The sequence below is a fragment of the Dermacentor variabilis genome, chromosome 7, assembly GCF_050947875.1.
Source record: "Dermacentor variabilis isolate Ectoservices chromosome 7, ASM5094787v1, whole genome shotgun sequence".
Taxonomy (NCBI): Eukaryota; Metazoa; Arthropoda; class Arachnida; order Ixodida; family Ixodidae; genus Dermacentor; species Dermacentor variabilis.
The window spans coordinates 14,638,827-14,652,348 of NC_134574.1; the positions used below are offsets into that span (position 1 = coordinate 14,638,827).

At 44.2% G+C, this 13,522-nt stretch overlaps 1 protein-coding gene across 4 annotated transcripts in view; it reads left to right on the plus strand.

The window, feature by feature from the left end:
• LOC142587341 (mitochondrial-processing peptidase subunit alpha) overlaps positions 1 to 13,522 on the plus strand; it is a 233,772-nt gene that overhangs the window by 45,407 nt on the left and 174,843 nt on the right. For 2 of the 4 annotated variants that reach the window (XM_075698266.1, XM_075698265.1), the window contains one exon: positions 7,640 to 7,722. The exons of the other annotated variants lie outside the window; for them this stretch is intronic. In XM_075698266.1, coding sequence (XP_075554381.1) covers positions 7,640 to 7,722 — 83 coding nt within the window. The remainder of the gene's footprint in view (positions 1 to 7,639; positions 7,723 to 13,522) is intronic. 4 annotated transcript variants of the gene reach the window in all.

Below are 13,522 nucleotides of genomic sequence, written 5' to 3' on the forward strand. Positions count from 1 at the left end.
AGACAGCTTCATAAACAAATCCCTGGGAAGCGTAAATCATGACTGTGAGGATGGTGAAGAATCAGTTGCCGCAGTTTGCGGCAACCTACTTCCACATAATTTGTTTACCGTGCATCACTAGCCCCAGAAAAAGAGCTTCCGTGAGACAGTGTATTTGATGTCGTCAAGCTTATTGTACGCCCCCATTAAGGTAGATGGCATTGAAGGGAAGGCTCTTGTTGACAGTGGAGCTTCGGTATCAATTATCAACAAGACTCGAGTGGATGCCAATCGTCTGCACGCTGGTAGAACATTGCATGTCCAAGCCTACGATGGGTCAGTGACCATGCATAATGAATGGGTAACCCTGGCTATTGAATTTCAAGGACATGCTATTACCAGTGGCGTTTTGGCAATTCCCAGTGTCACCTACGATTTTCTTTTGTCCCGTCCAGACATGAAAAAACTTAAGATAAACCTCTATTGGGATGACAAGGTAATGGCCGAAAACACGATAAGAACAGAAGATCCTGGTGAAGAACCTAGTGTATCAAGCCTAATTTTTCACCAGGAAGACATCAAGACTAAGTACCCAGAGCTTACATGCATGGGTAGCTACCCTCCAGCAATGAAATCACATGTCGTTCCTTTCGAGCTCACAGATAAAACAGTGGTTCGTAGAAGCCCCTATAATATGTCCAGAGATAAAAAGGTGTGGCTGAAAAAGGAGTTGCAAGAAATGTTAGACCCAGGTATCGTCCGGCCTTCTGTATCCCCATTTGCTTCTCCTATAACTATTGCACCAAAAGAAGACGGGACATTCTGCCTTTGCACAGACTACCGGGCTCTCAATCGTCAAACTGAATTGATACCATATCCAATGCCGAGAATCGTCGACATCATTGACGAAACTGGTGGTTGCCATTGTTTTTCACGAATAGACCTCTGCAAGGACTTTTGGCAGATTCCACTAAGTGAAGAAACGAAGAAGTACACCGCACTCATAACCCCATTTGACTTATTTGAGTACCGCCTCCTACCATTTGGTTGGAAAAACTCCCCTGCGTGGTTTCAGAAGGTTATGACGGACATTCTGAAACCTTACCTGGGCATATTTTGCAATGTGTACATCGACGGCATCATCATCTACACAAAGACAAAGGAAGTACACCATAGTCATCTTTCAAAAGTTCTTCATGCCCTCAGTCTTGCCCAACTCAAAGTCAACTTCAAGAAAAGTGCGTTCTTTCAAGATACCGTAGTATTTCTTGGCAGGGTGTTTGATGGACACACTAAAAGCACTAAGCAAGAATCCGTAGAGAGGATCTCCAAGCTGGTAAAGCCTTATGATGTGCCCTCCCTGCCCATTTTTGTTGGCCTTGCAGGACACTTCCGGGCGTTTATCAAAGACTATGCACTGAGAACAAGGTGCCTCAAATTTTGGCGCAGCCGACAACTGACTCCAACATGTGGGTGACATTTTTCCTCGAGGAGACCTCCGCAGAGAAGATATTTTCGAGATACCAAGCTCAAGACGAACCAGCAGTGGAACTACCTCGCGAATTCAACTCGGCAGAACTCGTGAACCTGGTTTTAGAAAAGGCTTCCATGGACACTGCTGAACTACGTCGGAAGGGTGCTGTGAAAGTGAACTTGCGTCTGGCGAGTAAATACGGTAATGACGTCTGGGACTTCGGAATGTGTTGGTGAGGGTGTTTCAAAAAACATATAATAGAAAGCAGACAAAAAAAATATAGGAGGGGGAGAACCAAAACCGGAATAACAAATAGGACGGTGACGTGCGCAGAGGCGGGCGGGGGCCGGTGTACATGGGAAAAGGGGTCGTACAATTGACATAAACGTAAAAACATGAAAGAGTATATTAAATTGAGTAGTAGGCAGGAAAAAATTTTCGAAATGGAGGAATAGGTGAGGTTAAAAATTAAGGTTAGCTGGTGGCATAATGTGCTTTGTGTCCTGGTTGATGATATAAGACTTTCAGATTTAAGTTACAGCTTTTAAAGATTCTAAGTTGCCATGTGCCAAGTTAATTCCCGTCGGGTGCAGGCAGTTAAACTTGTGTATGAGGTATGATTTCGTATATTTCCTTTCGCAAGGTGAACAGAAATTTGTTTGTATTGTATAGAGCCTTGCTTTGTCAAATAATCCCGGCCACGGCGGCCGCATTTCGATGGGGGTGAAATGCGAAAACACCCGTATGCTTAGATTTAGGTGCACGTTAAAGAACTCCAGGTGGTCAAAATTTCCGGAGTCCTCCACTACGGCGTGCCTCATAATCAGAAAGTGGTTTTGGCACGTAAAACCACAAATATTATTATTATTATGCTTTGTCAAATATATGACCATGTTCATTAATGTGGCTGGCTACTGCTTTAGGTAAATTGTGTTTTGTGTTCGTGTGGTGATCGTTGAGGTGATCGATCAGTCTAAACAAACTGATATACAGTATTTCTAAAGTATTTAAAGCTCTCCCTATAATATTAATTTGATTTATTGCGTTTCTATTTACAGTAAAAAGAGTCTGTGTTTTAATGTTTCTGGTGTTGTGTTGGTTATCCAAGGACACACTGCTCGCTCCTAATTGTGGTGCACATATGCCCTTGTAGATTGTCTACAGATTGCTGTAGACACTGTTCTTCAAATAATGTTCATGTTTTCCATCAATATTCATGAAACTTTCCATCCTTGTTAAGACTTTTGTGGTGATTTCAAATATGTAATTATTTTTCCAATAGGCCATTTAGTTCTGAAGATAAATGAAATTCATTGTTCATAATTTGCAGAAACAATAGGGAAAAAAATGTGCTACAAAATTCATCTTGGCACATGCCTGGGTACTAGAAAACACAAGGAACACAATGGTAGGAATACTATTTCGATACATCAAATATTAGCAATTTTATAGCAATTCAATCGTTACTGTTCGAATTTTGGCTACCCCACTGTCTGATCTAAAGCAGAATTGAAAATTTTTAAAGCATAAATTCCAAAATCTGACCCTACCATTGTGTACTTTGCACACTCAGCTACAAGCCACAAAAAATTATGGCTCTATCTGCTTTGAAGGCAGAGATATCGCCGCGGCAAATCAGCAACAAGTCAAAAGTCGGTGTTTCGAGAAAACGAGAAAAAAGGGATACAGTCACTTTTAATCAGTACCGAAATAATTTTGCATTATTTTGTAGTGAAAGTGCCTAAAAGCCACCAGGAAAGTAGTCGCCCTGACCACGGCCACCCAAATGCGGCAAAAACATCGTTTGGCACCTTTCGCCGATTCCCGGTGGCTTGCATAGCGCGCACGGCAAGGTTGTCGTTCACGCGGGTCGAGCTCCACGCCGATGCGATATCGCCGCAACACGCGCATGTGATAACGATCTTTATGGCGAGGCCAGATTACCGTTCGCTTTTGCCTCCTGCGACGCTGCCGCCGCACACCTTGCACTTGACAAACGACATCAGTGCATTCACGGAGTCCCACTGAAGATAGCGAAGCCTGCCTCGGCGTTGACTGGCGCGGCTGCAGCGCCGTCGGCGCGAGTGAGCAAATCCAACACCCGCTTTGTTGCTGGCGTTGACGCAAGGACTTTTTGAGCATTCATCTCCCTCTGCAAAAAATCCGCACGCTGCAACATTGCAGTGTTACGCCGAACGTGGCCGCTGTCCGTAACGATTTCACTCATTTGTGAGCTGGCTAGGCCTACTTCGGCATCGTCCGCGGCTTCGGCATCATTTGCGGTTGGCGGCGAGCTACTCTCGATGCTTTCAGAAACAATTGAGCGCTTTTGAAAGTTATAAGCTGATCGCTTCCTCTTGCCGAACTTGTGCCTCGTGGTGAACTTCCCCGGTGGACTGGACATCGTTGGGCATGTGCCAACAAACCTACGAGACGCACCATCGCGTCGCCTGCGGAGTGGAGCAGACGATGGGAACCTCGCGCAGCCAACCACAGCACGCGTTTTTGGTCACGTGCGCTAGTCAACGAATCGGATCGCGTGACTCTTGTTTCCAGTTGCCAATTTTGCACGAAAAGGGCTGTACAATTAGGGGAAAGCCAAACGAGGTAAGCGGTGACAGTCAGATTGCTTATGGGTTGAATGGTTATTGCAGGGTATTATCATGGACTCTGTTTGACAATATGTTATTTTCCACCTTATCTAACCCATATCGCGGATTCTGAGGATCTACCAGCATCGGGGTGCGCCGTCACTCGAGGAAATAATCAAGCAAAAGGAAAAGTTAAACGCAACTGGCATTTTCTCCGGCTGCAACTCGTTCCATGAGCATACAGACCAACTGACAATGAACCGAATCCCTTTCCTGGCCCCTGGATCAGTCTAAACAAAGAAGGTTGAACTAACAAAGCAACAGTGATGCGCGTGATTGTTGAATAGATGGTCACATAAAAATTGTGTTGGGCATTATAAATAAAATAAGATTGTGTCTGCAGCCTCCAGAACCATTTCCAACTTGATAAGTGTATCGATGTGCTGACACGTGTGAGACATGTTGCAGTGTGGCGGCTATGCGAAGTAGGTACACTGGCATCGATGCAGATAGGTTCCCTGGATGTTGCTGTGGGATGAACTGCGCGAAGTAAGGTTTGCGGTTAAATGCCGTCCTATTCTACAGCTGCTTGGACTGCTCTTGAATGCTCTCGAATGTCTATAGTTAGGTTCATGTAAATATTAATTTTTTGGCTTGAAGTGAATAAATGTAGCAGGGTCCTTCCGTACTTAGCAAAACTGTTTCAATATCGGGCTTCCGTGCTAGACATCCTGTGTTCGAATCCTGCTGTCGGGCAATTTTAATAATGTTTGTTTAATTATTTATAGCACAGTACTTTCTTGAAAATCATGAGTTTACAAAGTAATGAAGCCGTTTGAAGTCAGAACGATGAACTTTAGCCAAATCCATGTATTAACCATCATTCCCATGCTGGCTGACCTGGCCCTCTCGCAGCTTCTATAGTCACAAGCACCAGAGTTTCCTCGAGTAATTAATGTATCAAACTCTATGCAGTAAATGATCTCTAATATGTTTTGCACAACGGTGGCAGGTTTCCTAAAGTCAGCATCACCGCAATGCATTTGTGTTATTCGGTAAAGTGTCTGAACACTGTGAAGGTGGTTTTGGTATCTTGTCCAATTGGCGTTGTGCAAGCAATTTTCAGCCCAATTTTCCTTAAAAAAAGAAAATGCCGTGGGCTAGAATGGCGTAAATACTCTGATCAGACATTGAGGAACTACAGTTCTCGCTTGAACTCTATAGTTCTCGTTTCCTAGGGCAGGCTGAAAGTAGGCATTTTTGATGGGAGAGGATGTGTGTTCAAACCATTCATCGTCCCCTAAACTCCAGTGAGGCAGATGCTACCACTAAAGGGGTTGCTATTGCTGTCGCCAAATAGATCAGGCACATGCGTGCTGACTGGTGAAGTTCGAATTATCCAGCGAAAGCCAATTTTAGGATCGAGATAACAAAAGTTGGCTCATAGAAATGTATAGGTGTTGGCCGGGGCTTTTGGGCAGGATCGAATTATCCATCAGGTTGAATTAACTGGAGTCAAAATAACCGAAGTTTACCGTATTGAATGTGTATTTTGTTATAATCTGCTTCATACACTAAAAATGTTTTGCTGTGTAATCTTGTTCAGAATGTCAACAAAAGGAGCAAAGATGCTAAAAACAAAGTGGCAAGTGCTGTTACTAAAGAGCCATAAATAGCAGTACCGCCATGTCACATTATTAGTGCTATTATGTTGCTTCATGTAGTCATGAAGGGCCTTCAGCCTGGCTGCTTTATGAAGCGGAAGAAGTTCAAAATACTGGGGTCTCACCTGTGAAACTCTGAGGTACTGTAAAATTAAGATTCTTTTGTACAAATCTTAGTTTGGCTTGTTGTTGTGACATCAATATGAGGCAGTGCATAGACAGGATGATCCGATGCAGAAGTTTTGTATGTGTGGCGCCGATTCAACATTCAGTTGAATATTCTAAAATATGCAATATTCTCCCAACCCTACAGTTGCAAATTGTAGGGCATTTAAACGGCAGGGCATATCCACTTGAAAATAATTATGTGGATAGCATCACTTTCAAGATATGCACTGTCGTTTCACTTGCTTTTATAATGGAACACCTGTTTTATGCTATGAGGTACAAAAGTAGCTGTACTGCCAGTATATTGCATCCCAAAGTTCGGGACTCAATATCCTGGAACTGGTGTCATGCTACTAATTCACTCCTAGTGGATTGTCCTTGCGAACTCCTCAGCAACAACTTATAGATTGTGATATGTGCCATAAGTTTAGTCAAGAGTTCGACGAAAGTTTGTCTGGTCAGGTAACATGATGATGAAGAAATTGTGGTCACTGACAAAACCAAGGTGAAAATAACACAGACGTTTGAGGAGTGTGATCAAGGAACCTGTACGGGTCCCGAAACGTCTCTGTGTTATTTTCACCTTGACTTGGTCAGTGACTGCAATTTCCTCATCAAGGTAACTAGTTAAAGCATAATTAGATAATTTTAGAGATTATTCAATTGGGCATTCTGATTTCCAATGCAAATAATGTCTGCCTCTTCGAATAGTCCAGCACAAGGACTGGAAGTGCTCTATCTATGACAGGTGATCTTTAACATGTTTGGCATGTTTAGCGGAAACACCCAGTATACATCTTTATCAATGGTCTCTTTAATTGTTTGCTTAAATGTGTTAGTTCATTTTAGCCACCTTTGCTTAAACTGTGCTGGCAGAGGGATAAGAGTAGGTTCTCAGCTGATTCGAAAAGTACTTTGCAAATTCTCAGCAACTTGAGAATTGGGCCAAGATACTGAAACATAACTCGCTAACGTCTATTACTTGTGCTGCCTTTGTCTGAGCTAGATGCTTGGCTGGTGTGGAGAAATTAACTCTTTTGAAAGGTAAATGCTCCTTCCATTGAGACAGGCACTAGAAAAACCAGTTTAAAACAGGACACTCAGTGTCTCCTCACATGCATCACCTGCTATGTGATGCGTGCAGGTAGAAACACCCAGTGCTGGGTCATGGCCAAGAAACTGCCTACCATGGAGCTTCCCTTCCATTTGTTACAGGAAAAAACTTGACAAGTAAACAGAAATCTGTGTCCATATTTGGTACAGCATAATTAATCGAACTGAGCAGCAGCCAAGAGGGAGCAGTCGCAAGGATCGGTGTCAGATTTTTTTATGGGGCATGTGAGATACTAGCGTCAACAATGAAAAAAGTGGGTGAGGCAACGAAGAGCCAGAAATGGGAAATGGGCTGGGGAACCCGGAGACCAAACTAATGAGCAAACTAATGAGTGAATATCCCATCTGCAGCAGCTGCTTATTGATGGGGGCGGAATGCGAAAAGGGCCGTGTGATGTGCATTGGCGGCACGTTAGAGAACCCCAGCTGGTCGGAATTAATCTGGAGTCCCCCACTTTGGTGTGTCTCATGATCAGATCGGGGTTTTGAGACATAAGAAAAATAAAACAAGTGAGTAAGAAGGGTGCAAAGGAAGCTGTGAAATGCACGGGTGTCACAGTGCTACAGCTGTGCAAGATATCGCCGAGCACCATTGTGTGCGTGCTCATTTGGCTGAGGTGGAGCTTGAAGTGCAGCAACCTGTGTTGCAGTCCACACGGGAGTTCAAGGACCGGGATGCAGTGCTACAGGAGCTGGAGAAGCAAGGCGGCATTTGTGACTGCCAGGGATCGAGGCAAGTGTATATCTTACTACACCTTGGCTCATGGCTGCATTGGCTTTGGCCCTACCAGTACCACTTGGGTAGTTCGAAGCTTCTTTTTTTATGGTGAGTTTGCATATTGGCTCGAGGGTCTCTGAAGAATCCTCTGATGTCAACCAGCTGACACTATTGAAAACCGTTTAATAGCTCATGCCCCAGATACGGCAACTATGACATCAGCAGCCCTTCCAGCTACCTGCAGTGTGGTGAAAACATGGTCTCTTAAGCTGGTCCCTCCGGAGGTGGGATGTGAGCACCACTACCTTCACAAGTCATCAACCATATTTAGGGCTGGGACTCCTGTGCCAATTGTACCATTTTGGTACAAATGTACATTCCTGTGCCAAACTGCACCAAACATAGAAAGTTGACTGAAATTTCACTACGCTGCACCAGAATGGCTTCGGCATGTGTGCTCCAGCAGTGGCCGTGGACAGAGAGCAGATTTGTTTCCCGACAGAAAGTGCAGCCATTCTCATTCCGCACACCGTGCAATTGTGCCATCTCCCGCACCATTTCTTGTAATTTTTGCACTTGCAACTCTGGACTTGTTGGTGCTTGGCAGGTGCTTGTGCGGCAACTTGCTGCTGCCCACTGCTGCAGCAGCAGGCAGGCATCTCTTCTGTTCCCAGGGCCGGTATAAGGTAAAACTATTCCAATCTGTTATTGTGCCCATATGGGTGGGGCCTGGGCTGTTTTGCCCTATCATGAAGGGCTAATGGCAGTTTTGGAATAAAAACAGATCGGAATAGTTTCATGTGGAAGCAGCCCAGGGTCGATTGCAGCTCTCTGGGCCTTCGTTGACAAATGGTGACCCAGAAATTATGTTGCAACGTCGATTGGACCGCATAATTTGCTATCATCATGAGCGTTGGTGCAGGAATACATGGTTTGATTGTAGTGCCACAGATATTTTCGGCTTTACAAGAAAATATGCGCCATGCTGCCGCTCGACCCACTCTTCTATATTCTAGTACACTATAGCTACAAAGTGCGCTTCTACCGTGCCGCATTCTGATTGGCTTGCAGCAAGGCAAAGCCATTTATATTAGGTAGAACTGGCTTCCAATAAACCACAATAGTTCATTACTCTGGATTCTCCATGCAGTCTGTAGGTGAAGTGCATTTCCAGGCAATTGACCCACACTTTCAAGACATTAAAAAATATGTATTGGACTACGTTTAGAAGTTTTTGACTGACTATTGCAGAAGGCATGTTTTTTGGATTGCTACCACTAATATAAGCAATATTATCAAAATTTGCATGCAGTAGACAGTTTCAGTAGCAGGGTAATCTGCTTCAAAATTCAGCTTAAGACATCACTTAAGTAGGGAGGGAAGTGCTTTGCCAATTTTGCCATCTTGTGCCAAACCATCGAGCTGCGCCAATTGTGCCAAAACACTAATTTCTAATGAAGTTGCCAAATTTAGCAGGATGTTGCTTGTTCAGTGGCAACCACACAGCCCGTAGCCATGCATTGGCTAGTGCTTAGCCCTGCAGTCCAAGCCTAAGTAATCCCTTTCAGTGTTGGCGTCTTTGGAATGTGGTTGTGTTTGGTGATATAATTGTAACTAGGCCACAAGAAAATGAAAACAGTTTTGTGCTATACAGTGCATTAGGAATGTTTTAGCGCAATAGCTTAAGGGCTGCACGTTGCAGAAAATTGTGCATCGGTGTTGGCGTTGGCACCTGTGTCTGCGGACGAAAAAATCATCCAGAACCACGCATCCGGAACAGCGCAGGCCCTCCGTGTGGCGCATAGGCAGTACTGAATTGAATTTCTCAAAGTGAAATGCGTCCGAAAATTTGTAATGTATGACTTACACAAAACCTACAGACATGATAGCGTGGGATTGTAATCTGAATATGCGAGAAAACATAATTCCGTTGCATGGAAGCTCAAACACAAACCCCTTTTTCAGCTGTCGTTTGTCTGTCTTAGTAGGAATGGGGCAGCCCTTTCGGTTCCTAGCAACACCATCAAAAATAGAACCAGAAAGCTCGCCTTCGTGCATCGTGTTCACCACTAGCATTTCCAGGAAAAGATTGCGGTCGCATAAGCTTCAGTTGCTGGGAAGCATGAGAAGCAGTCAGAGATCTTTGAATGCTATTGCGTTCCACTCTTAAAGGCGAAGTTTAAGCATCCTCCAAAATTTTATAAAAGTGTTACGCATTTGTGTAGATGCGGACCAGCTCAAGATGATTTGAACTGGCGCTCATTTCATGGGAAGGGAAAGGAAAGCGGCACTGAATGAAAAAGTTCATACAGTCTGCCCAGTGTAGATCATCAGTTTCACTATATATTTTAGCACTCCATATTGCACCCAGTTGGTACATCTGCGTTGATTAATGGGCAAACGCCGTGTGTGTGACATTCTAAATCCTGTTTCGCACGTGCACCACGTCCGCTTACTGGGATGATAATGCGTCACACCGACAAATTACCTGCCTGCTTTCATGAAACTTTTTGGTCACAAATATCCAATCGCAACCGCAATCGTCGCTCAATTTTCACACTTACGCTGCACTATTCTCAGCCCGGTCACATCACACAAAATCAGTCTCTTGCCGCCACAGAACGCAAACCAAGCATGTAGTGTTTCATATTTAGTCAACCTTAACAGCCAAATTGTGGTCGTAATTAAATGTTCTTCGAAACGCAAACCTCTGAAATTGCATTTGCAGCAACGATGTTCACGACACGACTTGTGCAGATCGAGTCCAAAAAATTTAATCAACCATCGTTCAGCGCACAAAATATTGGTTGTGTTTACAGTGGCTTTATGGCGCCTTTGGCGGAACCGTCAATAAGCACGCCTAATCGAGCTTATTCGAGGTACTGGTCAATGATGCAGACTGGAAAGCCAGTGATTTTTTATCCCTGTGTTGTTATCAAAAATATCTTGGAGCCTTTTCTGAGTAGGCGATGTGAAATACTGGCAAACTTGCAATGACCAGTATGCCACTTTACATTTATTCTGCTTCATATGCTATCTTGACTGAATCACAGAGAATTAAAAATACCAGAGGGCACTACGTGAATCTTGTTCACTGTACCTTGATGGGCACATGTTGTTCATGGTGGCCACTGTGAATATTTCTCCTTCATTGTGCACGAATATGTCTAATTAGCCAAATTTATAAATTTACTTAATCAATGAGATGTAAATGAAAAAGTTGTGCATGACGTTGACAAATGACTGCTAAAAGCATTTAAAACAACCTGGGATTCATGAAGACCTTTTTTTAATGGGAAAGAAAGCTCGTGAAATAAATAAAAAAGAATGCAGAAAAAAAAGAAACTGCTGTGACCGTGATAACGCTTTGCACACCAAAGATTGCATCAATCTTTACGCAAACCTTGTCAAACAGTGGCACTGGGAACGAGCACCTGCACTTTTTTCTTGCTGCATTCGCTTTTCGAACCATTACAAGACCGTGACCCAGGTTTGCATGTTCGTAATACATGCAATGTACTGATGACATTTACGTCTGCGACCACTTATATTACTGGTGTGGAGTCACGTTGTCACGTGGATCAAAAAAATGTTTTTGACGGTTTTTTTCTTTTTTTTTTTTTCAAAGAAACAAGAAGGATCACGCAAGACCTAGGTCGCCATATACTGGCGACCTAGCTTACAAGAAGAAACGGTTGATATCCTTTCCGGGAGAGGTTGGACATCTTTCTGAGAGTAACCCAGATATGAGATGGGAGCTGTAAGTCTAACGTGGCATTTCTCGCGGTTTAGTTGGAATCTGGCATTGTGGCACCTTTCAAGAACTTTGTCTAGGTTCCGAGGATGTTTTTCTTCTGTTGTGCTCGCAACTAAGATATCGTCTAGGTACACAACACAGCCATGATCCTTAAGTGTGCCTAGCACGGTGTTAATAGTGCGCTCGAACGTGCTGGGAGCTGTCTGTAAGCCAAGTGGCATACAGTGAAACTCGTAAAGCCCTGCTGGTGTACAGAACATGATTTTAAACTTGTCTTCTTCAGCGACATTGATTTGTCGATACCCAGCCTGCAGGTCTAACGACAAAAAGAATCTTGCATTCCGTACTGTATCCATGGCATTGTCAATGCAGGGCAGTGGGTAGGAGTCCAATATAGTAAGCTTGTTGAGCTGTCTGTAATCAACACAAAACTGCAAAGTGCCATTTTTCTTGTGAACAAGGACAAGATGTGTGGCCCAAGTGCTACATGGCAGCCTAATCACGCTGGCAGCCAGCATATTACGTACTTGTTTAGCAATGACAGTCCGTTCACATTCAGCATACCATTACAGTGGTATGCTATATATCCATACTAAAGTGGAATTCGTGTCGGCAATATGGAATTCCGATCAAGCGTACCTTGTTGAGCTACTGGAAGCCCGGTTTATCCAGAACCATGCAGCCCGGTTTATTACATCCCAGTACGACTACCGGCTAAGTGTTAGAAACACTAAATCATCTCTCCAAATCCAATCATTAGCACATCGCCGAAAATCTCGCGCTTATGCCTCTTTCAAAAGCTGTATTACAATTTCCCACATTTACGCGACACACTTCTTTTGCCACCCAACCGTACTTCACGCCGTCTCTCAAACAACCTCAGTCTTCACTGTTCTACTAAATCCTTCAACAGCTCTTTCTTGCCGGTAGCTATTACAGAATGGAATAGTTTACCTGACCATGTAGTAATCAAACGAAACCCTACCAAGTTTCGAAACATACTAACAAACTTTCTGAGTACTGATGCTTAATGTATTTGACTTATCTTTACTACATCACTCTTGCTTTTTTAGTACATTGGTTATCACTTTTTGTGTTTGACAGTCATTTCAGTACACCTTCTTTACCCTTCTCAATGTTATTGTTATTGTTTCTTACTTCAGTCATGACTGTTTCTGAGTTTCTTTTTCTTATGTATGCTCCCCCCTTGTGTAGTACCCCAACAGGGGCCTTTAAGGGTCAATAAATAATGATGATGATGATGATGATTGTGATGATTCATATAGGTGGGTGGCTGTCTGTCGGAATGCAGTGCTCAAGCAAGTTGGTGCAGGGAAGTTGCACATTGTTGTCAGCAAACGGCGCAATGTTGCTCGAGAATGCTAGAAAGGGTCTTCCTGCCCGAAGGCTCACCTGTCTGTGGATCAGTCGGTAGCGTGCAGGAGGTCATGGATCGGAGTCTAACTTTGCCGACTTCAATATTCAGTGGTATGTTGTCAGAAAGGATGTAGTCCATGCCAAGAATGATGTCGGCAGGCAAGACATCGAAGACGGGGACCTCACGTAGGCACTTAGTACCAGTGGTTGTGTGTGGACGCAAGTCATCGGTGTCTGCTGGCTGTACGTTTCCACCTAGGCTTTGCATTGCTGCCCGAGTCCATGGCTGCAGAGTGGGAGTGGCGCGTTGCCGAAGCAGCGCTGGACGCTTAGCGCACATGTCTACAATTGCTGTCAGCTCTCTGATACCGTCGACACGAATTGGCACCAACGGCAGTAGGCTGCTCTAGTATCATATGTGCCTCTTGTAGTGTGCAATACATTGCTAGAGCAGTGGCTAGAGTCACCAACGGAGGAGTGTCCACATTGCAGTAGGGAAGCTTGCGAGGTAGTATGCGGCGGCGTGGAGGCGGCCCGACGCCACCCAGCTGTGTCCTGTAGCACTTAAGCCTTGCGGACAAAAGCATCAGGCACTGTCTTTAGTGCATACACGGACAGGACGACAGCATGCATGGGGTTGTGGATACCATCCATGACAACCTGTTTGGCCGCTGGGGAAGC